A 25,664-nucleotide genomic window follows, 5' to 3' on the forward strand; every position below is an offset into this window, starting at 1 on the left:
CACACACACATATATATATATATATATATATATATATATATATATATATATATATATATATATATACACACACACACACTCACACACACACAGATCCCCGACGGCACTTTCTGCCAAAGCAGAAATCACCGAACATACTTAACCAAAAGTGCTGTTCACAGAAGCAGCACTTTTGGATAAGTATGCTCATTGTACTGGTTACACTATGGTGCGGATAAGGGAAAATTCCCTTTTCCCCACTGTAGTATGACCTTGGAGTGAGAATATTAAAGTAGGGGGTGTGTGGAGGGCACAGCCCCCCACATGGGGGGGGGGGTGCAGGTGGGCTTGCCCCCCTGCATAAAAGAAGATTTATTGTTTTTTTTTTCTAACGCACTTTAACGAAAGCTTTTTCGGTGAAAGCGCTTTTGTTGAAGTGTGTTCGGTTATTGTGGATTCAGACTATTGAACTTTCGTTCAATAGTCCTAGATCCATATATATATATTTATATATATATATATATATATATATATATATATATATATATATATATATATATATATATATATATATATATACATAAGGGTGCTGTCATCAATTCCCCTAGGGATGTGGACATCCTCCAAGAGGGTCTCACCCAAACAAATGACTGGCACCAGAAACATGGCCTCAAACTGAATGCCAAAAAATGCATCATCATCCCCTTTGGGGAGAGTGACATCCCCACAAATTATTACGTTAATAACAAGGTCCTAAGCATGCAGTCAGTCGTGAGGGACTTGGCACCTAGATTGATAACAAACTGACTTTTGACCAAGATATTGCCTCTATTGTATGGAAAGCTTTCTACATGGACCACCTCATTAGTAAGGGTATTTCATCCAGGGGCAAGTTGGTCATAACATCCCTGTATTCTTCCCTTATAAGACCCATTATTGAGTACAATGTCCCTTTCATCATGTACCTCACAAAACATATGCAGTAGCTGGAGAGATGGCAAAGGTTCCTCGCCTGGAGAATCCAGGGCCTCAAACATCTACCCTACACAGATAGGCTAAAGGTTCTGTCCATCTACTCAGTCTCATACAGACTGCTCAGAGGTGACCTGTCTGACAAACAAAGCAATCTCAGACCCTACCTTGATGTGACTGCTGCATATCAGCAAGTCAAGCTCCACTTGAGTAACCCACATGTGTGACCTCAACTTGGTCTGTGACATCAGTAGGACTTGTTGGCGGGATAAATATGTGTCCCAGAGACTCCCTCTTCTTTGGAATAGACTCCCTCTCCAAGGCAAGAAGAGTACCTCATTAACTGTTTTTAAGCTTATCTGTGAACAGCCTCCTATAGTCTTATAATGCCTAGCAATAAATTATAAGAATAGCATAGTATATTAAACTTTAATTTGTCTGAAATGCATTCTTTGTTGATGCATTGTACTAATTTGCTCCAGCAAATGCCAATTTTTTGCAACTTTGTAACTGTATTTTATAATTCTCATACATTTAAAATTTGTGTAACCTTGTATACTGTAATATTTGTACTTTTTGGAGCGCTTCTCCCCAGGACACCATTGAAAACGGGCTCCTCATGGCCCAAGGGACCATCCTGGCAAACAAACTGCAAATAAATAAGTAAAAATAAATTAAAGCACTCTCATCAAACTAAACAGACAACTCAGAGGACAAATAAAGTCTACCAAAGCCAAATTTGAGGTACGTTTGGCCTCCCAGGTGAAGGACAACCACAAAGCATTCTTTAGCTATGCCTACAACCTCAAAGGCAATACACAATTGTGTGCAGAGCTCATTGTAAATGGAGCCACCTATACTGACCCAGAAGATGTAGCAAACCACCTGGCTGGAAAATTCAGCTCCAACTTTACTCCTCTCTCCACCTCAGCCTTCCCTAAGGAAATATTATCAAATATAACTCCCCCTACTATCACTAGGGAACAGGTCCTTAATGCTCTCTCTAAGACCAAGTACACTGCATCAATGGGCTCAGACAATATCCCAGGATGCCTTCTAAATAGCATGAAACATGATCTATCATGGCCTCTGGAATTGCTCTTTAACTGTAGTCTTCAAACAGGCTTCATGCCTCATGAATGGAGAAAGGTAACAGTCATCCCTCTGCACAACGTTGGGCCATCTACAGACCCTGAAAACTACAGCCCCATAAGTCTCACTAGTCTTATTAGTCTTATATGTAAAGCCATGGAAGAAATTACCATGGAGATGATCAATAGAGACATAGCAAACCTCCATACACTGTTCCCAACCCAGTTTGGTTTCGTCAAGGGCAGATCATGCCTACTCAACCTGGTGGACTTCTTTGAGAAGGTAACCAAAGCAATGGATGAAGGCAAAATCGTTCACATTGCCTACCTTGATCTGGCCAAGGCATTTGACATAATAACCCACTTGGGCATTATTGACAAAATCAAGAGGTTAGGTACAAACCTGTATTTGACCCAGTGGATAGCCAACTGGCTCACAGACAGGACCCAGGAAGTCAGAACTGGGGAGTTCACCTCTACAAAGAGGCCATTTACAAGTGGAGTCCCTCAGGAATCAGTGCTTGGACCACTCCTTTTTGGCATTTACTTCTCAGAAGTCAAGGCCAATGTCATTGGTCTTTGGCTGACTAAATTTGCAGATGATTGCAAATTAGGAGCTGTAACTGAATCTCACACTGACATAAATGTTCTCCAGGAGGGGTTGACACAAACAACTGGTGTCAGATCTATGGAATAAAACTAAATGCAAAAAATGCATAATACTATCCTTTGGGAAGTCATCTATCCCTGGTAACTATCATATTGACAACACACCCCTTAGAGCTGACCCAGTAGTCAGGGACTTAGGGACACACATAAATAGTAATCTAGCCTTTGATCATCAAGTGACTACAGTGGTAAGGAAATCATTCTATTTTTTTCTATTTTGTGCAACTTATAAACAAAGGTATGGCATCTAAGTCAAAGGAAGTCATTGTTCATCAGACCTATCATTGAGTACAATGCCCCCTTTGGTATGTACCTAACTAGGCATATCCACCAACTGGAATGTCCACTGAGGTTCCTCATTAAAAGAATACAGGGTGTAAATAATATTTCCTATGTAGACCGTCTGAATGCCCTATGCCTGTATTCTGTCTCCTACAGGCTTTTGAGGGGAGATCTATGGCTGGCATACTGAGCATTGTCAGATCTCACCCTGATTCACCTCCTGCATATCCACAAAATAAACAGTACCAGAATTACCCATTTTAAAGACTTTAACCATGAATGTGATATAAATAGGACCTGCTGGAGAGATAGTTATGTATCCCAGAGACTCCCTTGTCTATGGAACAGGCTCCTAATCTAATTCAAGTTGCTGTTGTTGTGTCTTTCAGCTTTTCCCGGTTAGGGGTCGCCACAGCGGAACTCCGGTCCGCTAATGATTGGCAGTAGATTTTTACATGCCGAGTTGCCGGCCCTGACGCACAGCCTTCAACGAAGGTATGCCCAATTACGCATGTCTCCACACAGTAGACGCTCTAGAGGAGAATTGAACAGGACAACGTCTTTCTGTGAGGCAACAATGCTACTGCAGTGCAAGTGCAACTTGGAAAATTGGATGGGAAACCAGAAATTCATCCCTGGTTTGGCACCTATGTCTCTAATGCAAACAGGTAATCCGTAAATCGTTCATCTCCCAGGTCCATGTTTACACTTATCAAGGGTATTAGAACTTCTCAGAGATTTGGGATGCATGGATAGGCTTAAAAAGGTCTTTGTGGTTGTTAGACTAGTAAACACCTATGAACCTATGGACATTGCCCATGCCTCTGAACTCTACTCCCATGTAAATAGTTGTATTGACAAGGCAGTTCCTTTCCATAAAATATGTTGTGAGAATTTTATAAACAAATCTCAGTCAGTAATTAAAGATGGGTCACCTGGGACGCAGTCAGGGCTTTATCCTCTCTGTACCAGTGGAGCTAGCTCAATTTACCAGATCTAAATCATGCCATAGCTTTTTGTGCTTTATACAAGATCTTCTTGGCCACAATTTTGCATTGGTTAAGTATGTTGTTGAGATCATGCAGTACATTATACCTACCTTTTTTCAGTTTAAATTAATAGCCAGAGTCCTGGCAGAGTTAACTGCCCATGTGAATTAACACTCACTCACACAGTGAATTTTTTGAAGACTCTGTCATCTTTATCTACAGGCAGAATGGTATCAAACAGGTAGGAAAGTTTAATGGTGTGTGTATGTATGTATATATATATATATATATATATATATATATATATATATATATATATATATATATATATATATATATATATATATATGGTTTACCTCCATAATTTCGATGGCCACAATGGCAAACCCACTTCTGCAAACTCCAGACTGCGCCTTCACAAAACCTTGAATGCCGATATTCTGAACTGCAAAATCTCACCCCCCTTTTTTGACCCATGTTAGCACTTGTTTGTAGTGGTGGTGCAGTTGGAAATTTCGACTTTTGATGTTTTGCTGGCTTTCTGAAGTTTTGGCGGTACAGGTTTCACATAAATGGTTTGGCATTGTGCACGTTTGCCGCTGTGGCCATCGACATTGTGGAGGTAAACCTATAGATATATATATAAATAACTTGAGCTGTCTTGTGTTTCCTCATTTGGCCAGTTGTTTGAGGGTATTGGAGCTGATGGGTATGATTTCTCAGCTGCTGCTGAAAAATTATATATGGCTCTAGTCACTCAGCTGGGTCGCCATTGAAAAAATATTTAGATCTGCTTACTGCTTCTTACTGCTTCTTGCTCTTGCTGTGGGATTTGAAGTCTTCTTAAGACACTCAGTCTTGCTGGCTGGATTCTGCTAAAATTCAAAGTCTGGTTATATTTGCATTCACAGTCTGTCGCATACAGAAACTTGCAGAATATACACTGATGAGAGAATATACTTTGCAGCACCTGTCTTTAAGAGCAGTAACCAATAACTTTTAGAATAAACCAAACTGGACAAACGTTGCAGCTTAAAGTACCGCTCCAACTTTACTTCTCATATAGTACAGATGATGTGAGAGATATAACATTTACCTCAGGACTTGTGTCCTTACCATACCTCTAACATAACTAGATTTAATACAGACTTTTTATACATATTTTAGTTAATCACACACCCTCTTGGTTTTGGAAAGATACTGCCTTGATGACGCAAATGCTAACACATCTGTTCTTGTGCAAATGCTGATAAGTAAACTGTCTTCAAGGAAACGCCTTGTGGATTAGAAAAGCACATTTTTAAACTTTCTTAGAAAAACATGTCCTGTTGTCCAGTGAAAGCAGATTACATTCTTGTCATGTCTGTAAGAAGTCAGTTTTCTTGATGTGTGTGTAATACACTCATAAGTAAGTTCCTTATTTTTTTAAGCCACAGTCATTTAGTATGGTTGCTGATCACATATTACTAAACTCTGTTTCTGTATTTAAGCAAACTTTTTATTTCAGCATATTTACAACAGAATTAATTTTAGCCTTAAATTCATAATATCTAACAATTCCCTCTGTTTTTAAACATACTCAAAACATTTTATACTGATATGTATTTTTTATCACATTATATAGTCTTTTGATACAACAAATCAAAATGCAATTTTACATAGTTAATACAGTGATATTAAAGTATTACTAACAAACTGAATGTATTTAACAACTTTTTCTTTTGCAGACCATTCTGTGAAAATATTTTATCAGTTATGAGCTGTGTCTGCTTTAGTTTAACTTGATTAATTTATTCTTTTGCAATTACAGAATTTAATTTATGACTTTCATTAACTCTTTGCAACTTGTTGAATTAACTGTAAGAGACAAGAACCATGTGCTACTGCAAGCATTTATAACATTGTGGTCATGTCTTTGAACTGCCCATTAACATCTTGGCAAAGTACTGAACTGGGCTTATATAATAAATATTTGAAAGCAATTATTTTACTGGGGTAAAACCAGTGATATTACAACTTGACAAATTACTTTTAAACTTATTACAATATATTCTGTACAGTATGTATTTACACAGACTGTTTGCTATTCATGCATTTCAATCTAGCAGCTATCCTGAACCCAATTTTTTTAAAACATGGTTTTTCACACATATTCATTGCTAGACATTAATTTAATTTGTACTGAATTCTTCTGTATTTGTACATACAAAGACTATAAAGTAAATGTAGTCTAATCTTACAAATTTAATAGCATTAATATTGCCAAAAACATATTGAAATAGTGACCAATCTTGTTCAATTTTTTTACATATCTTTACTCTCTCTTGTATAGCTGTTATCAATTTTAAGCCATCTTTTGTTTTTTTAAACCATCTTTTGTATAGCTTTACAGTTTAACAGGTTGTAAATACAATTTAATACTAAAATATCTTATTCTGTCAGGTTCAATCTGTTTACCAATATTTCTAATGCACTAATACCTGTTTTTTCTTCCCCCTAAAAGAGTATTGTCAAGAAGGAACGAAATATTATTTTTTTTCTTGTAGCTTTATTTCTGACCCTTGTTGTTTATTTTTTTCTGTAGCGTTATTTCAGACCCTTGTTTATTTTTTTTCTGTAACTTTATTTCAGACCCTTGTTGTTTATTTTTTCTGTAGCTTTATTTTAGACCCTTGTTGTTTATTTTTTTCTGTAGCTTTATTTCTGACTCTTGTTGTTTATTTTTTATGTAGCTTTATTTCAGACCCTTGTTTATTTTTTTTCTGTAACTTTATTTCAGACCCTTGTTGTTTATTTTTTCTGTAGCTTTATTTTAGACCCTTGTTGTTTATTTTTTTCTTGTTGTTTATTTTTTATGTAGCTTTATTTCAGACCCTTGTGCAGTACTGCTTATACAGTCAGTGTAAAACTGAGAAAGTACCCCTCCCCCTGTAGTATTGCAGCACTGTTTATCTGCTTTATACTGTGAAAATAGAATGTATGTCAGCCCAACACTTTGGTTATACATTTATTTTATTAGGTTACCAAACTATAGACCTTTGTCTGATTTGATCATCTTTTCTGTTGCCTTTGCTGTCTACTTCTACTAGTAGTAGTTATTTGTACCCTCCTGTCTACTTTATTTAAACTGTATGTATACTATAACCCATCTGTTGGCTATACTTGATGTAACTAAGTTTATTTTTTGTTATCAGTGACATATATGCACAATTGTGATGTTTTATTATAATTACCAAATAGTGTTGCATGTGAACATTTTAACAATTATGTTTTAAATAATAAGTTTTTAGAAAAACTCAAGCCACTTGTCTGGCAGTCTTGTTTCTTATCTTATCTTTTCAGCATTTCCTGTAACTATTCATCCAGTTTAGGAAGGTCTGAGCTCACATTTCAGTTAACCCTTTTTAGCATTTTTTCTTTAATCATATATATTTTTAACTTTTGATTTCAGTATTTTTTTATTTATTTAACTGTTCTGACATTCATTTTAAAAAGACTGTTTGACTAATACCATCCGTGATTTTATTTCTTTTTAAAATTCAGAACTTTAACTGTTTGGTGTTACTATATAATTATAAAAAAATTGTAAAAAAGTAAATAGATATTAGCTTAACAAACACATTTATATATTTACATTATTTATATTTGCTGTTGTCTGCCTTGTTATTCTTGTGTATTATATAAAAAGAAAATGCATGCATGTCAGTCTTGTGACTTTAAATCATTACTCTTATTAACTATTTTTATTTAATTTTTATATACAAGAACTGTTTTGTTTACCTTTTGACTATGCTATGAGAATGTCAGTCATATGCTCTACTTTACTGTAGTACTGATAAATACATTGCTTTAATTGAATGGAAGTTTTAAACATTTGAGAATGATTTGTATTTTACCATCCTACAATGTATGCTTAACCATTTTCAAAAAACAAACATATTATAAAATATATTTCTTTTGTACAGATCAGCTGTAGTTTCCTACTCTTTCCCAATGTATGTAGGAAGTCAGTCTCTGTCAGTTCAGCTAATCTGTTTTCTTCATCTTGAAACTGTTGTTTAAGAGTCTCCTGTAATATTGCATGGTCTTTCTGACATTTTTTAGTAAGCTGTTCTGCTGAATTTGAAACTCCTATGCACTTTTGAAAAGATGTATGTATAACTTGTCTAAACTTCCTGAACTCATTGTGTCTGTCTTTTAGAAGTTTACTACATTCCTTAGTAACAAAATGTACTCGGGGTTCTATCAGTAACTGATTTGACTCACATGTGGTGACAGGACATAGCTGTTCAACATCTGAATATAATGGAAACACTTTACCCTTAGTTAATTCTTTATCATGAACAGATCTGTCTTTACAGTCTATTTTTTTAGCAATATGATGCAATGCTTTTTTATGGCATAATACACAAAATGCAATTTTTGTTGAAGCACACAATAAACATTTGTCATATTTCACATGGTTTTCTTTGAAATACCAGTCAAATATTGTAATACATTCACATAATGCCTTACTATCAACCTACCCTACTAAGGTTTTACATTTACTAATATGCTGTGTATACCAACATTGCAATTTTTTTACATTTGCTTGTGTTATGCATGAAAATATCCATACTGTCTAATCTAATATCCAGACTGTCTAATATCCAAACTGTCTTACAATATGCAAACTGTCCAATATCCAAACTGTCGAATAGCATCCATACAAAAAAATGTGACGTAGAAAAAAGTCTTACCAGTGAGCAAGAAAACAGGTGATCAGGCTGTTGTTGCAGATGGCTGGAAATTTTTCAGAGTCACTTCAGAAGCTGGGAAAGCACAACAGGCAGTGGACTGTTGGGCTAGTGGATATCCCCCTTTTCTTTAGTGAAATTATGGCACTGTGACTGGAACTTCTGTCTCACTCCGGATGTAGACGTCTAAAAAACTTTACTACTGCAAGCTGCATAAACTGGAATACTTCTGTTCAGAATTGACACATACATACAAATGTTAGTTACTGCAATTTAACTGAAGTAACCCTCTGCAGGGCTTACCACTGCAGATTATAGGTTCAGATGGAGGTATTAGGTTCAAATGCAGATTTTAGGTTCAAATGCAGGCTAGCTTGCCATTGAAAAATATATGGTGCTAGACACTCAGTCTTGCTGGCTGGATTCTGCTAAAATTCAAAGTCTGGTTATATTTGCATTCACAGTCTGTCACATACAGAAACTTGCAGAATATACACTGATGAGAGAATATACTTTGCAGCACCTGTCTTTAAGAGCAGTAACCAATAACTTTTATAATAAACCAAACTGACAAACGTTGCAGCTTAAAGTACCGTTCCAACTTTACTTCTCATATAGTACAGATGATGTGAGAGATATAACATTTACCTCAGGACTTGTGTCCTTACCATACCTCTAACATAACTAGATTTAATACAGACTTTTTATACATATTTTAGTTAAACACACACCCTCTTGGTTTTGGAAAGATACTGCCTTGATGACGCAAATGCTAACACATCTGTTCTTGTGCAAATGCTGATAAGTAAACTGTCTTCAAGGAAACGCCTTGTGGATTAGAAAAGCGCATTTTTAAACTTTCTTAGAAAAACATGTCCTGTTGTCCAGTGAAAGCAGATTACATTCTTGTCATGTCTGTAAGAAGTCAGTTTTCTTGATGTATGTGTAATACACTCATTAGTAAGTTCCTTATTTTTTTAAGCCACAGTCATTTAGTATGGTTGCTGATCACATATTACTAAACTCTGTTTCTGTATTTAAGCAAACTTTTTCTTTCAGCATATTTACAACAGAATTAATTTTAGCCTTTAATTCATAATATCTAACAGCTGCGTTTCATACGGTGGTCGCTACTGCTTTAGATCAAGTAGCCACTGTGTGTGTACTACCTAGGTCAGGACCTACAGTGCAAGGAAAGGAATATTGAGGCTCTGCCTTTCTCACCTTTCCCATGCTGGGAGAAATGTGAGTTGCATGCTTGAGAGAGGGAAATGGTTAGCCATACTCCTGTGGAGTCAGAAGCTCCACTTATTAGCAAAAGAAAAGCATCTCAGTCCAGAAATGTTATTATCCCATTGTACTCAATCTTCATTTAGCCCATCCTTGAGTATAATGTACCTTTGCAGTTATATGCAACAAATAGAGTACCTGCAGAGGTTTCCCACTAATTTAATACAGGGACTAAACCACATGACCTTCATAGCCCATCTGTAATCTCTCTTGCTATACTCAGTCTCTTATAGACAGTTAAGAGGTGATCTGTGCCTGGCCTACAAGGCATCCTCTGGCCCAGTACTAATGGACTCACTGCACATCTCTAAGTCAAATGGTATCAGAAATACCCAGTCCAGAGACATTAACCTCTTCTACAACATAAACAGAAAAGTTTGGGGGGACAGATATATATCCCTGTGGGGATCTACTTCTAATACACGAATGGCCATATCATTGAATTTAATTTTTGCAAGACAAAAATCTAAAACATGAAATAGCCGAATGGCAAATTTTTCCCAGGTAAGTACGCTCTTGTCCAAAATTGAATGAAACACACACCAGAGTATATAAAACCCACCTAAGTGGGGGGCTATGACCCCCAAACCCACCAATGTGGGGGGAGGCTTCACCTCACTCACACTCCAAAACTATATATACCAGCTATGGTATTGCTCTACAGTGCAAAAAAGGGCATGTTGAGTAAGTGTTTACTTGCCCTGGAAAAAATTAACCATTCAGGTATTTTGTTTACATGATTTTCGATGACACGACTGTTCAAGTATTAGAAGGGGATCGCCCTGAGGATACAGCTACTCTGGAACAGATTCCCCATTCATGTAAAACAATGCTTATCCCTGTCTCTTTTCAAATTCAACTTAGATCAAAGAATGGGAATAAGAACATTTACTCCAGGACTCTCCCATGTGGTACAATTGAACAGAGTCGTTGCATAAATACATTATCCTACTGTGTCCTTTCTTCAGTAATCTATGGTATAACCATAGAAGCATTCATTCTCAGACATGACATATAGGAATAAAAGTTATTGTAAAGGTAATTTGAATGCCTAAATGGATAATACTGATAGACTTAAAATGACTCATCAGGCCAGTTAGCCTAGTATTCAACTATGAACCTCTCAGTGCTCTCTTGCTGTGTACTGCCTAGGCCAGTGGTCTCTTGCAAAGTATGCCACATTTCTATGCTTTGCGGGATACACTTGCAGAGATGGCAAAACTGACATGGAAAAAGAAGTATCTGCCGGTGGATACAGTTCATTTTGACCCCCACCCCCTCATAAAATTCAATATTTTCATATCTGTGAATATTTCTGATGCATCTAATCTTGTAAGCTGCTTGTTCAGGTGTTGACCAGGCTGTGCTGTCCATCCAGTCTTATTACCTTTATAGCTTTTTCTTCACCTTGATCAGAGGATGTTCCAAGCATCTTTATGTGTAAAATTACTAAAATCAGACAGGTCTTCAAAAAACCTATGCTATAGAAGACCTTGTTTTTTTCTGAGTGGAGTTCTGTTATTGTAAGTAAGGTTGCTAAAAATTGGACTGGTATTCCATCAAGCTGCGCTATACAGAATCCTGATTCTGCTCTGGGTAGAGCTCTGCTATGTTAGTGTAAGGTTGCCAAAATCTTCTACCAAGCTGTGGTATAGAGAACTCTGAGGTATTTTTCCATGTGGAGTTTTGATGTGCTATTGTAAGGATGCTAAAATGAGAAACTGCTTTGCTATAGAGAACCCTGATTTTTTCAGGGTGGAGTTTAATAATGCTAGCTGTGACAGAGTCATGTGATATTCTTTGTCTATGAAATTACAAATTGTGGTCTGCACCTGGAACTTTCCTGGCCTGTAGTATCTTCCTTCACATCTTTAGGTCCATTTATTTACTTCATTATCTTCTACTTTTAGGGAACTTTATTTTTCAGTCATAAAAAAGGCCTTTATTACCATCCACATCCTGAAGAAACCTTCCTTGACTCCTGCCAACCTCAGAAATTTTTGCTTAGTCTCTGACATTCCATTGAAACCTGCTTTACATATAGATGTACACATTTTTGCAACATTTGAGACCATATTATGCACAATTTCACATAGGGGAAATGCAAACTATATATTCTTCATAAAAATTAAAAACTTGATACGGGAGCATATAAGGGCCGTTAGGAATAGTATAGTAACTAGACCAGTAGCTATATATTTCAGAGAAGAATAGCAGTAATCTGGCATACTTAAAGTATTTTATTATTTTTGCATGTCAGAACTCAAAACCTTTTATGAATGCTCCACATATTGAGTTAAAGAAGGAAGCATGGTATATTTTTTGTACATGGTACATTGCAATCAGAACATTTAAGTAATGAATCACTTATGAAATATTTATTTTGAGACATTGCTTACTTGTTTTTTCTCAACTATACAGTATTTTTGATTTAGGGATAAGTAATTAGTACCTAGGGCAGTCAGCAGATTTAGTCTTTTTTACTATTTTAGAGGAATTGAATGAATTTAATATATAACCATTGCAGGTGTAAGAAGTGGCAATAATATGCTTTTTGCTATTTAACATAAAGACATTTTTAAAAGTATTGAGACCACCCTGACCAGAGTGGTTTACAGTTTTCTATTATGATGAAACATCAGCATTTATATTTTCTATCTCTCTAGCCAAATTACTTTTGACACTAAAAAACACGGGATTTCTAAGGAACACCTTTGTAATGCCTGTAGCAAAATCTCCACAGTACTTGCTTGGCTCTAAAATTTCAAATTATTTTCAGCAAGTGAATTTTGGAATTTATTATTCTAGCAGCCATGCACTGACCTGTCTGTAGTGCTCCTCCTGTCACTGTCTTGGCACTGTTTGCTGTGTACATGTTGACAGTGTTGGAGGTCATGCAGAGAAGTAATGCTAGCTGACAACATAATAGTGATAACGTTTGTGTATATCTCTCCATTGCACAGGAACCTGTGCAAGATTTTATTATTCTAGAAAACTGCCTTGAACCTTTCTTGGCATGGATAACCTTATCTACATTTTGACACTGCAAAGACAGGGGTGATGCTTGTGTATGCCCCTGTTCATCCCTTTCAGGATATTTTCCATTCTGCCCTTATTTTATATTGAAGATTCACTTGGGAATTTACATTTTCTCTGCCTGACTCAAATATGACTCTTGATGACAAGCCAGCTCTTAATGGGCATCTGTCAACTGTTGTCAAGACCTCCTATTTATGCCTCAAGATATATTGCCTGAATCAGGTATGTCATTCCCCCAGTGGATGGCATAGTGGTGGTTTATGCTATAGTGTCTCTTCGATAAGACTGCAGTATTTTCTTTTCCCCTCACATCTGAAGATGACATCCAGACATCATTGCAGTTGTTGCAGCAGAACCAGAGCTCTCCTCAGCAGTCATATTAACCCTGTGCATTAGGAAGTATTCTGATAATCTGACATTGATAGCTTAGTGCATAAGAGCCTAATTGTGATTTATTTTTTTGCCCTAGACATTCTGAGTTCTGTCTTCTTTCAAACACGCATAGTCCCTTACCCTCATGTTCACATCTAAGATCATTAAGTGAGGCATTGCACGTTAAAGCCAAGATTTGCCATGTGACTTCAGGTAGTCTATTTTGCATCTGCCTACCTACCATTATGCCTGGCAAATCTACTGCCTTCGCTGACTTAGGTTTATGACTCTAGAGATCAGCTTTCCTCTTTCATAATTACTGTCTTTATTGAACAATCAGTCAAAATCTTAAAAAAGTAGTTTTGATATTTTAATTATTTTAAATATTTATTTTTCTAACATATTGTAATTTTAATAGAACTTTTATTTTCTGTCCCTTGCTTTTATATTTATTTCTAAGGTGTATGTACATAAGTACCAAAATAAAGTGGAGAAGAAAGCAAGAAAGAAAGAAAGAAACAGACAAACAAATAGGTAAACACAGTAGCTAGTTATCTGATATGGCACCACAGCTGAAAATTGCAGTGGAGGGGATCACTTCTCACATCTAAAGCTTTAGGAAATAATTTGTGGATTGGAGGGCCTCCCTGGGTGTGTCAGTATTAAGGGTTTGGAAGGGATGCTTCTCCTGTTTCCTTGCCAGTGTCTGTCATAATTGTTTCTACATTTCTCCTGTGAGGTGCAGTTCAAGTCTTGTCTTGAACTATATTTACAACAGATGTTATTGTCATGAGATATTTATTATTAAGTACCTGCAGTACACAGCATATGTATCTGCTAAAATTATGTATAACATACTAATCATAAATTCATATCTGGAGTTCCCAAGCAAATGCTAACGGTAAAATTCTGAATAACAGTGTTTTTCTGCAGACCAAGCAAGGGTGTTCTGTTTGAATTTCTGGATTAACACTGCAAGTTTTGGAACTCTGAAAATTTTCACGCTTTTTTTTTTTTACAAAGAAGTAGTGAACTACAAAACTGACTGTTATACATTACAACTGTTCTTGAAAGAGTGGCAAGCGCCCCTGACCCCCCTCCATATATGGGGGACACATCTTCCATTCATACCCTTATTACTTATATATTGTAATTCCAAGGTCACAGTACTTAGAGAATGGACATTTTTTGAGAACAAGCAGGTTTAAGCTTAGCATATTTTCTCATACTTTCCCTCCCCTCCAGGTTACTGTGGGAACCCTCAAGGAATGTATTTCACTGGAAATGTCTTATCCAGGATTCAGGAAAAATATACAGCTGTAGCAGTTAAAAAACTGTGTAGTTCTATGTAAGCAGTCAGAAAAACAGCCTTGGAAAGATCGGTTTCTGTTTTTAATACATTTATGTAAACATATTTATGACTTATATTTTCAGTTTGCTGCCACTCTTGCTTTGCGTCTGTTAAACATCTGTACTATTATCCTGTTTTAGATTGTCTACACTATGTTAGGCTTGGTGGCTATTTCATATCAACTTTCTTTCTGTTTTATCAAAGGCAGGTCAAGCTAATCCTACCGTAAAGCTCTACGTAGTGAACTTGTACGGACCAACTCATACACTGGAGCTAATGCCACCTGAAAACTTTAAATCCAGGTATGCTATTTTTGGTTATACTTTATAATAACTGGTAAGGATTTTTATTTGGCATCTAAGTCTTTCAAAAGAAATAATTATATTAAGTGTTATGCTCCTAATAGTAAACCCAGAACTATATAACAGTGGTTCACCTACATGTTGGATTTAACTGATTGTTTTGTTATTTACAATGGATTTTTTATACTTCATCTGTTATACATTATAAGAAAACAGTGCAATAAATATGTAATTCTGTTGTAAATCTAATACAATAGCCACACATCCAGCAATAAAGCTAAACAAACTGTGTTCAGAGTATTGACTTAATAGATGATAAGAAATGTGTTTTGCTATAGCAGAACTGTTGTATCTGCAGAATTAAAGTGATTTTTTTAGCTCAAAATCATGTTGGATTGTTAGAGAAGGCAAATACTTCCATAGAATACATAACACTGTAGGCAGCAATCAAAACCTGTGATTTTCATAAGAACACATTAGATTTTTTTTTTTTAATTTGCAGCATCCATTATGAGGAATACACAAATGTAAAGATGTATGTCATTTTATAAATTTTAAAATATTAAAGGTTTAAGAATAAAATTTTATATGGATATGTACTCTATCTTGCACCCCTAGTTCAGCTGTTGTGATTTAACAAGAGACATCGTGTTTAATCTTATTTCTGCTTCTAGTATCCTTCCTTTCTGCCATTGTTTCCTCCCTCCCTCCTCTGCCTCTGTTGAATGCTACAGAGTTATCCCTTTTATTTCTTTATATACCAAAGTATTCCTCCTCTTTCCCATCCTGATACCCCTGTGCACAATGATGATGTATTTTTCACATTCTTTACCTTTGCTTATTTTCCCTTTATTTGCTTATATATTATGTTTTTATCCCCTTCCGTGATTAGTGCCCGAATCTTTTATATTTTTATTGTTTCTCCTTGATTTCTATTCAGCTCACATGATGTAGTATTACATCACTTTCAGTTATCACCTGATGGCACTGTGTTCTTCACTTTACTTCCTAGCTAATGTGCCTTGCCACATCACTTAATTTTGCTACCTCACAGAGTTTGGTCCTACAGATTGGTTCCCAGCTGTGTTATCTTCTTTGCGGAGTTCATATGTACTCTATGTCTCCATGTAAGGTTTTATTGCCATGAGCACCAATTTTCTCTTACATCCTAAAAACACAGTGGGGATGAAGTTGTGATTCCCAGTTATCAGTGTATATATCTGTATGTGTGTGTGTGTGTGTGTGTGTGTGTGTGTGTGTGTGTGTGTGTGTGTGTGTGTGTGTGTGTGTGTGTGTGAGAGTGAGTGTGTCTGTGTGTGTGTGTGTGTGCCTGCGTGCAATCGCACATGTGTGTGTATGTATGCATGTGTGTGTGTGTGTGTGTGTGTGTGTGTGTGTGTGTGTGTGTGTGTGTGTGTGTGTGTGTGTGTGTTGTTATACTGAGTGAGTGAGTATATGATTATTTGTGACTTTGACTGTTTGGATTTATGTGTGTCTTGAGTATGTAGGCAGTTTGTCTGTTGGTTTGTTTGTATATTTATTTATTTACTTACATACTGAATGTTGTTAACCAGGCAAGGACATTGGACTAATGCCATTTCCAGCCACAACCTTGACCAAAAGACAGTAGAAACTTTTTTTAAAACAATATTTGCAAACAGATTATTTTTAGTGTTATTTTTGAAACCAATATTTATATTCAGGTCATATTATAACCTACATTTATATCCAAGTTACGTTACTACTTTTCCATCTAACATTTCCATGAAAGTATGCAGCAGGAGCTCTTTTGGTACTAGCTTGCAACACAGCTTAAAAAAGCAAGTTCTTGAACTCCCCCTACTGTGATATCTCATTTCTGCATAGCCCTCCCAACACCTAAAACTTATACTACTCAACCCTACCAGAACATAAACCTTAATCCTAAAACTCCGTCCACATCTCCTCTGACCCTATTCCTAAACCTTCCCTCCTCCTCCCTAATCTTAAAGTCTTCAGTTGCTAAACTGAAACTACTGCCCCCCCATAAATCAATTTTCTGATCACTTACTAACCCTAAGATTTCCATCCTACTCCATAAACCTAAAACTCCAAACCCAACTTGCTAAACCTAAATTACTCCATCATTCCCTAACCTTAAAGCTGTCTTCCCACTACCTAACCATAAAATCCCTCTCCCACTCCCAAATCCTATACGTCTGCACAGCTCCTTCCCTACAGCTGCTTGCCTGAACTTGTATCCTAGTTTAAGCATGAAGACTGCTCCCTCCACATGGCTGTTTGCCCAAATTCATATCTGTGTTTGGGTACGACCCACAGTCTCAAATTACTAAAAGGAGCTTGAGTAAATGACTGATACTGTGGTTTTCCAGTACTTACTTGAGTGCCTATAATGAACTCTTTACATGAAGCTCACATTCAACTAACAAAGAATACATTCCTAAAAATGAAATCACTATCTACAAAGTCAGAGTTCTGTATTGTAAATATTATTCAACAAGTGAGGCTAGCAGCACTCACCAAACACCCAATATATAGAATTTGTTTAAACAACATTCAAAAGTTAACAATCTGTACAAAGAATTGATTAAGTAGTAAATAATTCAACAAGTGGAGTTAAACAGCTGTGGGATTAAAAATTGCAGAAAATGATAAACTAGGAAACACAAAAGTGGGTATGGGCAGGTCTAAAAAATAATGTCACCAATAACACAATCCACATAGAACTGCCTCCATGGCTATGTAGAGACAATACACTGTATCCCAGAGTATAATCTAAATAAAAAGATGGCAACACCAATGAAATCCAAAGTCTTTATTCGAATAATAGTTTAGCTCTTTTGTCCTGTTCACATCAAGGACTTCGTCAGAACTGAAGTTTATTCATCACTTCCCTCCAATATATACTTAAGTAATTAATTATCCTACTTCGTGGAATTACACCTAATAAACGTCTTAAATGTACACTACCACAAAAATTCAGGTAAATAAATAATATGGATAAATACAAATTAAAACATATTAAAACTTATAAATAACCATATATATTAATACATTTATATATGCATGTAATCCATTGATATTAAAACATCCCAATTACAATGTTGCTGCCTTTAATTTTAAACCAGAGTAATAGAAATATATTCATTCCATCCTGGTGGCTTATTTGCCTCTAAGTCCAACTGCAACATTAATTCTCTGTACACTATGAAATCCTTGCATTGGCCTCCTCTTGGGTTATTTTTTATCTTCTCTAGTACAGAGAATTTAAAATTCCCAATATGGCAATGCTGTGTGTGTTTAGCAATTGCATTGTTCTCATTTTTACTAATATCATATATATGTTTGTAGACCTGCTTCCTCAAGGTCATCTCGGTTGTACTTGTATAGAAGGAGTTGCACTGATCACAAATAGCAACACAGATCACCCCACTGCTATTACAATTTTAGTGTCTCACTACTATTTATCTGCTGTGTTAAACATTATCTAGTATTTCCTTCCAAAACTAGGGTAGCTAGTCGTTGTAGCACACTCCACATTCAGGTTTCCTGCATCTGGGCCTGCTTGTAGTGGTTGTTTGTTCTGAACACATTTTCCAAGCCATCTTCGATTGGAAAGGGCCCTTCTGCGCTCTAGTGAAAGAAGTGTGCTGTTTGGAACCTGTTTGGTGAAGGATGGTTGGTCTAGGGCTTGAAGTAAGCATCCTCATTGGTCCTTTGAACCTTTTTAAAGTTTTTTCAAGTTTTTAGTTTCTGGTATTTAAGCCCTGTATTTGAGAGTTTCTGCTTGTTTGCTGTTTGTGCAGCATTTCCCACTATCTCGCAATTGTGCACCATAGCAAGACAGATAATTTTGACAATTTTTCTCATAGATACAGTTGTATCACATTAATGTAGTCCTCATCCTTACTACTTTTCCAGTCAAAGAAATAATGCTAGTGAGCTATGACCTGTTAAACCACCAGCATAAACCCTCATGGCAGTAATATCCATCCACTGAGCACCTCCTCGATTGTCCTGAAACCCCCTTTGCAATAACAGTTCTTCAGCCTTCAACCTACCATTATGGCAGTTGGAATACCCTTGTTTCTCCTGCCAACCTTGTTGACTTGGGTCTCCTGAGGCATTGTAGCAATTGCTTCATGTACAACGACAACCCTTTACTAATAACTCACTCTAGTACAGAATGCGGGAGATGTATCTATACCAAGAATCTTGAATCCCTGCTCTCTTGCACTAGAAACAGTAACACTGAAGAGTTTATCAACCCACCCACCACTAGTCATGTAAATAGAACCACTACTCATACACATAGTACGCATCACACAAAAATCAACATGTGCGGAGGCTCTCTTAAAAAACATACCAAAACACCAAAGACCTCCAAAACACAAGACTGCTACAGGTAACACAATTCCCATAGCACCAATGACACATAATAACACCAATGTCTTACCTATCAAACCCATAAGATGTAACACTCAAAAAACAAATTTTCTTGTCATTGGAGACTCCATAGTGAGGCACATGGATGTCCCACTCAGCAGGTTGGACAAGGGGAAAGTAACAGTCAGCTGCCTGTCTGGTGCCAGATTTAGTCAGATCACACATACACTCAGGTCTCTCAGTAACAAGTACCATTATGACTCTGTCATAGTTCATGTTGGAGTGAACGACCTGAGATGTACCTCACTGGACTATATAAAGACAGACATGATTGAGCTCTCTGAGTATGGGTCCCAGGTAGGTATGCCCCTTGCTTTGAGCAGCATACTACCCTCATCTAGAATGATGCCACAGTATGGACAAAAAAATGATTGAGTTCAAAAATTGATAGTTTTTGGTGTCACTCAAAAGGGGTAAAGTTTCTGTCAGCCTGGGTGTCATGAATGACAAACCTTGCTGCTTTGACAGAGATGGCTTGCACCTGGCACCCACTGTGGTTTCGGCTGCTGTCAAAGGCTTTTGTCTTCCCCATTGTGCCTTTTGTAGGCAAGGTCTCGAAAACAAACTTACCAATGTGAAATTTGACAATCATAACACAATAAGGGTCAAACAAGGGGAGTAAGGCTAGGTGTATCAGAGGTGGGTTCAAATTGTTTTATCATGGTGTAGATGGGAGGAGAAATGGCGTAGGAGCTATCCTGAAGGAACAGTATGCCTGTGAAAAGAGTGTCAGATAGAGTGATGTTTATGAAGCTGGAAATTGATGGTGTAATGATGAATGTTGTTAGTGCATGTGCTCCACAAGTTGGGTGTGCGATGGATGAGAAAGAAATATTTTGGAGTGAGTTGGATGAAGTGGTGATGACTGCACCCAAGGGTGAGAGAGTAGTGATTGGAGCAGATTTCAATGGGCATATTGGTGAAGGGAACAGAGGGGATAAGGAAGTGATGGGTAGGTATGGTGTCAAGCAAAGGAATGCAGAAGGTCAGATGGTAGTGGATTTTGCGAAAAGGATGGACATTGCTGTGGTGAATACATATTTTAACAAGAGGGAGGAGCATAGGGTGACATACAAGAGTAGAGGAAGATGCACACAGGTGGATTATATCTTATGTAAGAGGGCCAGTTTGAAGGAGCTTGGAGACTGTAAAGTAGTGACCGGGGAAAGTGTAGTTAGGCATAGGATGGTGGTTTGTAGGATGACGTTGGTGATCAAGAAGAGGAGGAGTGTCAAGGCAGCACCAAGGATCGAATGGTGGAAATTGAAAAAGGGTAATTGTGAGGTGGAGTTCAGGGAAGAGTTAAGACAGGCACTGGGTGGCAGTGAAGAGTTACCAAATAGCTGGGTAACTACAGCAGAGCTAGTAAGGGAGACTGCTAGAAAGGTGCTTGGTATAACATCTGGACAGAGAAAGGATGACAAGGAGACATGGTGGTGGAATGAGGAAGTACAGGAGAGTATACAGAGAAAGAGTTTGGCAAAGAAGAATTGGGAGTGTCAGAGAGATGGAGAAAGTAGACAGGAGTATAAGGAGATGAGGTGCATGGCAAAGAGAGAGGTAGAGAAGGCTAAGGATAAGGTATATGAAGAGTTGTATGAAAGGTTGGACACTAAGGAGGGAGAAAAGGACCTGTACCAATTGGCTAGACAGAGGGACCGAGCTAGGAAAGATGTGCAGCAGGTAAAGGTGATAAAGGATAATGAGGGAAACATACTCACAAGCGAGGAGAGTGTGTTGAGCAGATGGAAAGAGTACTTTGAGGAGTTGATGAATGAAGAGAATGAGAGGGACAGAAGGTTGGATGATGTGGGGATAGTGAATCATGATGTGAAATGGATTAGCAAGGAGGAAGTAAGGATAGCTATGAAGAGGATGAAGAATGGAAAGGCTGTTGGTCCAGATGACATATCTATGGAAACATGGAGGTGTTTAGGTAAAATGGCAGTGGAGTTTCGAACCAGATTGTTTAATGAAATCTTGAAAAGTGAGAGGATGCCCGAGAAATGGAGAAAAAGTGTTTTGGTACCGATTTTTAAGAATAAGGGTGATGTGCAGAGCTGCAGTAACTACAGAGGGATTAAATTGATCAGTCACAGCATGAAGTTATAGGAAAGAGTAGTGGAAGCTAGGTTAAGAAGGGACATGATAATTAGTGATCAGCAGTATGGTTTCATGCCGGGAAAGAGCACTACAGATGTGATGTTTGCTCTGAGAGTGTTGATGGAGAAGTACAGAGGTCAGAAGGAGTTGCATTGTGTTTTTGAAGACTTAGAGAAAGCATATGACAGGGTGCCTAGAGAGAAGTTGTGGTATTGTATGAGGAAGTCAGGAGTGCCAGAGAAGTATGTAAGAGTGCTACAGGATACGTACGAAGGCAGTGTGACAGCAGTGAGGTCTGCGGTGGGAGTGATGGATGCATTTAAGATGGAGTTGAGATAACATCAAGGATAAGCTCTGAGCCCTTTCTTATTTGCAATGGTGATGGACAGGTTGACAGATGAGATCAGGCAGGACTCCCCGTGGACTATGATGTTTGCAGATGACATTGTGATCTGTAGTGAGAGTAGGGAACAGGTGGAGGAGACCCTGGAGAGATGGAGATATGCTCTAGAGAAAAGAGGAATGAAGGTCTGCAGGACTAACACAGAATATATGTGTGTGAATGAGAGGGAGGATAGATGAATGGTGAGGATGCAAGGAGCAGAGGTGGCAAAGGTGGATGAGTTTAAATACTTGGGATCAATAGTTCAGAGTAATGGTGAGTGTGGAAGAGAGGTGAAGAAGAGAGTACAGGCAGGATGGAGTGGGTGGAGAAGAGTGTCAGGAGTGATTTGTGACAGACAACTATCAGTAAGAGTGAAAGGGAAGGTCTACAAGAGGGTAGTGAGACCAGCAATGTTATATGGGTTGGAGACTGTGGCATAGACAAAAAGGCAGGAATTTGAGCTGGATGTGGCAGAGTTAAAGATGTTAAGATTTGCACTGGGTATGACGAGGGTGGACAGGATTAGGAATAAGTATATTAGAGGGTCAGCCCAGGTTGGAAGGTTTGGAGACAAGCCAGAGAGGCATGAGTACGTTGGATTGGACGTGCTGAGGAGGGATGCTGAGTATATTGGGAAAAAGATGATAAGGATGAAGCTGCCAGGTAACAGTAAAAAAGGAAGGCCTAAGATAAGGTTTATGGATGTGGTGAGAGAGGACATGCAGGTGGTTGGTGTGACAGAGCACGATGCAGAGGACAGGAAGAAATAGAATCAGATGATCTGCTGTGGTGACCCCTAACGAGAACAGCCGAAAGGAGATGATGAACAAAATAAGGGTCATGCTGCTAAATGCTAGGAGCTTAAACCTACCTGGAAGCACTTCTATCACTGGAAGAGATTTCTGTGCAATCACAGAAACCTGGTTCAAGGCTTCAGAGAGTACCCTGGCCTTGCAAGGCTACAATGCTTTCCACACCATCAGACTGCAAAATGAACATCTGAGCACTAAAGGAGGCTGTGTTTCTGTCTATATTAGAGATAAATTTACCTCCATTCTAGTTAGACTGGAGAACTCCATGAGGTTACTCCAAGTTTGGTGACTGTGGGTAAAACCCCCCATTCAAGTCATAGCCAGTTATAGATCCCCTCTATGAGTCATGACGTGCACGAAGCCATGACCAAACTGGAGTCAATCTAAATATTCCCAAACACTCTAGTTATGGGAGAGTTTAGTTATTCCACCATCAATTGGGATTAGGAAACCTTCTCTAACCTTAACTCACTAGCACAAAAGTTCCTTGACTTTGTTAACTCAAATGCCCTGGAACAAATTGTTCATATCCCAACAAGAAGAACAAACATAATAGATCTGGTATTCACTAACATGACAAACAGATGCACTGCTGCAACTGTCGGACTCTCATTAGTTAAATCTGACCACAAATCAGTCACCTTTGAGCTGGCACTAACACTACAACTCACAAAGGTCGAAGTCAGACTAAAAATCTTCACCCAGGTAAACTATATCCTCCTAGGTGAAGGTATAAATGCATTCTAAGCCCCACCCCCAATTGGAAGTGGTAACTGCACTGAAGCTTACACTAAATCCCTGTATAATCACTTGCATAAGTGTATAGACTTGGCTGTACCAGAAGGAATCAAAAACAGAGCCCCAAGTAAAAACAAGCCATCATGGTGGACATCCAGCATTAACAAACTTTATAACAAATGCAAAATGTTGCTGTAAAGAAAACAAAGGCAAGGCCCCAAAAGTGATAAGCACCCTCCTCAGCCTCAACAGGCAAATAAGACAACATGTCAAATCCTCTAAGGGCATCTTTGAGAAAAACTTAGCAAGCACAGCCAAGCATAACCATAAGGCCTTTTACATCTACGTACATTGCCTAAAATGTAGGACCCAGGCATGTGCAGGACTAGGGATATCACACACACTAACCCCATGGAGATAGCAAACCTGCTAGCAGATAGGTTTGGCAAAAACTTCACTCCCTTATCCCCTCCAAACTTATCACAAACCTTGCCCCAAACCTCCCCCCAAACCTACATATCTGAATAGCAGGTCATTAAAGCCTTGTCTAAGGCAAAAAATATAGCCTCTGTGGGAAGAGATGGCATCATAGGCTGTCTTCTAAACAGGCTGAAACATGAACTAGCTTCACCATTAAGTACGCTTTTGGATCATAACCTAAACAGTTTTTTTTTTCCTGTGGAATGGACCACAGCAACAGTTATTCCCTTCCACAAAGGTGACCTAGCAACACACATGGGGAATTACAGACCCATAAGCCTGACCAGCCACATCTGTATGGCCATGAAACATATAATTACGGACCTCATGTATTATGACATACGTAACCTCCAAACCCTGGATCCAACCCACTTCAGCTTCATCAAGGGCAGATCCTGCCTGTTAAATATGGTGGATTTTTTCAAAAATGTGACCAAGGACATTGATGAGGGCAAATCTGTTTTATTTTTTATTACATGTGCATGAGCTTTTATTGGAATATCACCAGCCTTTTAGAACAACCTGTTTCAGAATATGAGGAACATTGATTAAATAAAGACTTTTGTGGAAAAGCTGAAGGCTAAACTGGCAGATATTTCATTTATAATATGGACGTAAATAGTAGCATATCCGTAAAGACATATAAGGCACGCCAGGTAAAAGAAAAGGATCTCACTAAATGCAAACGATCTAGTAGACTGGGGAAAGACATCAGTGAGGTTTGTCATATTCCTTTGGATCACAGGAAGAAAGGAGTATTCAGTGTCATTCCTTACGAATGGGGAGTTGCAGAGTCAGAATCATTATGAGAACCCTAGATACACCTAATTGCCTTAGTGACATCCTTAATGTTAGCTCCATGTAGACAGGTAGGCACTGTGACTCTCTCCTTAGCCAGTTTTCTGAGTACAAGGTCAGCTGCATTTAGTCATGCAAAAACATTTATATTCTATTCAGTTATTTATTTATTTATTTTTTTTAAGAACAAGGTTAGCAGTCCTGTTATTAACATGTTCCTTAGGCTTGTTCCCAGTGACTGAGTATGCATGGTTTCACCTGAGGTATATGTCCAGAAGAAGAAGAGTAATTGGTGGATGAATGACCTAATATCTCAGCTTACTTTTTTAAGCTGAAAAATTTGGATTTTTAGAATGATTCTTATTTTGCTTAAAATTATTTATATGGTCTTTCCTTTTTAATTTTCCAAGTCTTTTGGGTTTCTATTACCATGATGGGAATGGACCCCATTTCTAAGTCGAAGTACGATTAAAGCTCATGAAATTAGTATTGTTTCAATCTTTAATGTCAGCCATAAGTGCTGTTCGCAGCACCCACAATGTGCCCACTAGTGACTCCTCCTGCAATTCGTTTGGAGTTGCATGCATTAGTAACATATATAAATATGATTGTAGTTTTTTTAATAAGACCCGTTGTGCCTATTGCTATTGGAACAGCCTAGGTATCTTTCTTCCACACTGCTCTCATTTCTGCCTGGAAATCTTGATATTTTATGACTTTGTGTCTCTCTGTACACAAGACAAGGTAGCCGCTGAGTGTGGTGATTTCAATGATCAATGGTACTTTTGTCTTCTATTCATGGACCACTATATCCGGTTTTTGTGCATCTA

The 25,664-nt window shown here is 37.8% G+C and overlaps 1 protein-coding gene across 1 annotated transcript in view; it reads left to right on the plus strand.

Moving 5' to 3' along the window:
- The window catches only part of DPP10 (dipeptidyl peptidase like 10), a 3,628,631-nt gene that overhangs the window by 2,491,186 nt on the left and 1,111,781 nt on the right, over nucleotides 1-25,664 (plus strand). Inside the window, exon 10 of the mRNA XM_044074976.1 lies at nucleotides 14,975-15,072. Within this exon, the coding sequence (XP_043930911.1) occupies nucleotides 14,975-15,072 (98 nt within the window). The remainder of the gene's footprint in view (nucleotides 1-14,974; nucleotides 15,073-25,664) is intronic.

Source organism: Protopterus annectens, chromosome 6.part0 (assembly GCF_019279795.1).
Source record: "Protopterus annectens isolate FY-2018-M chromosome 6.part0, PAN1.0, whole genome shotgun sequence".
Classification (NCBI taxonomy): domain Eukaryota; kingdom Metazoa; phylum Chordata; order Ceratodontiformes; family Protopteridae; genus Protopterus; species Protopterus annectens.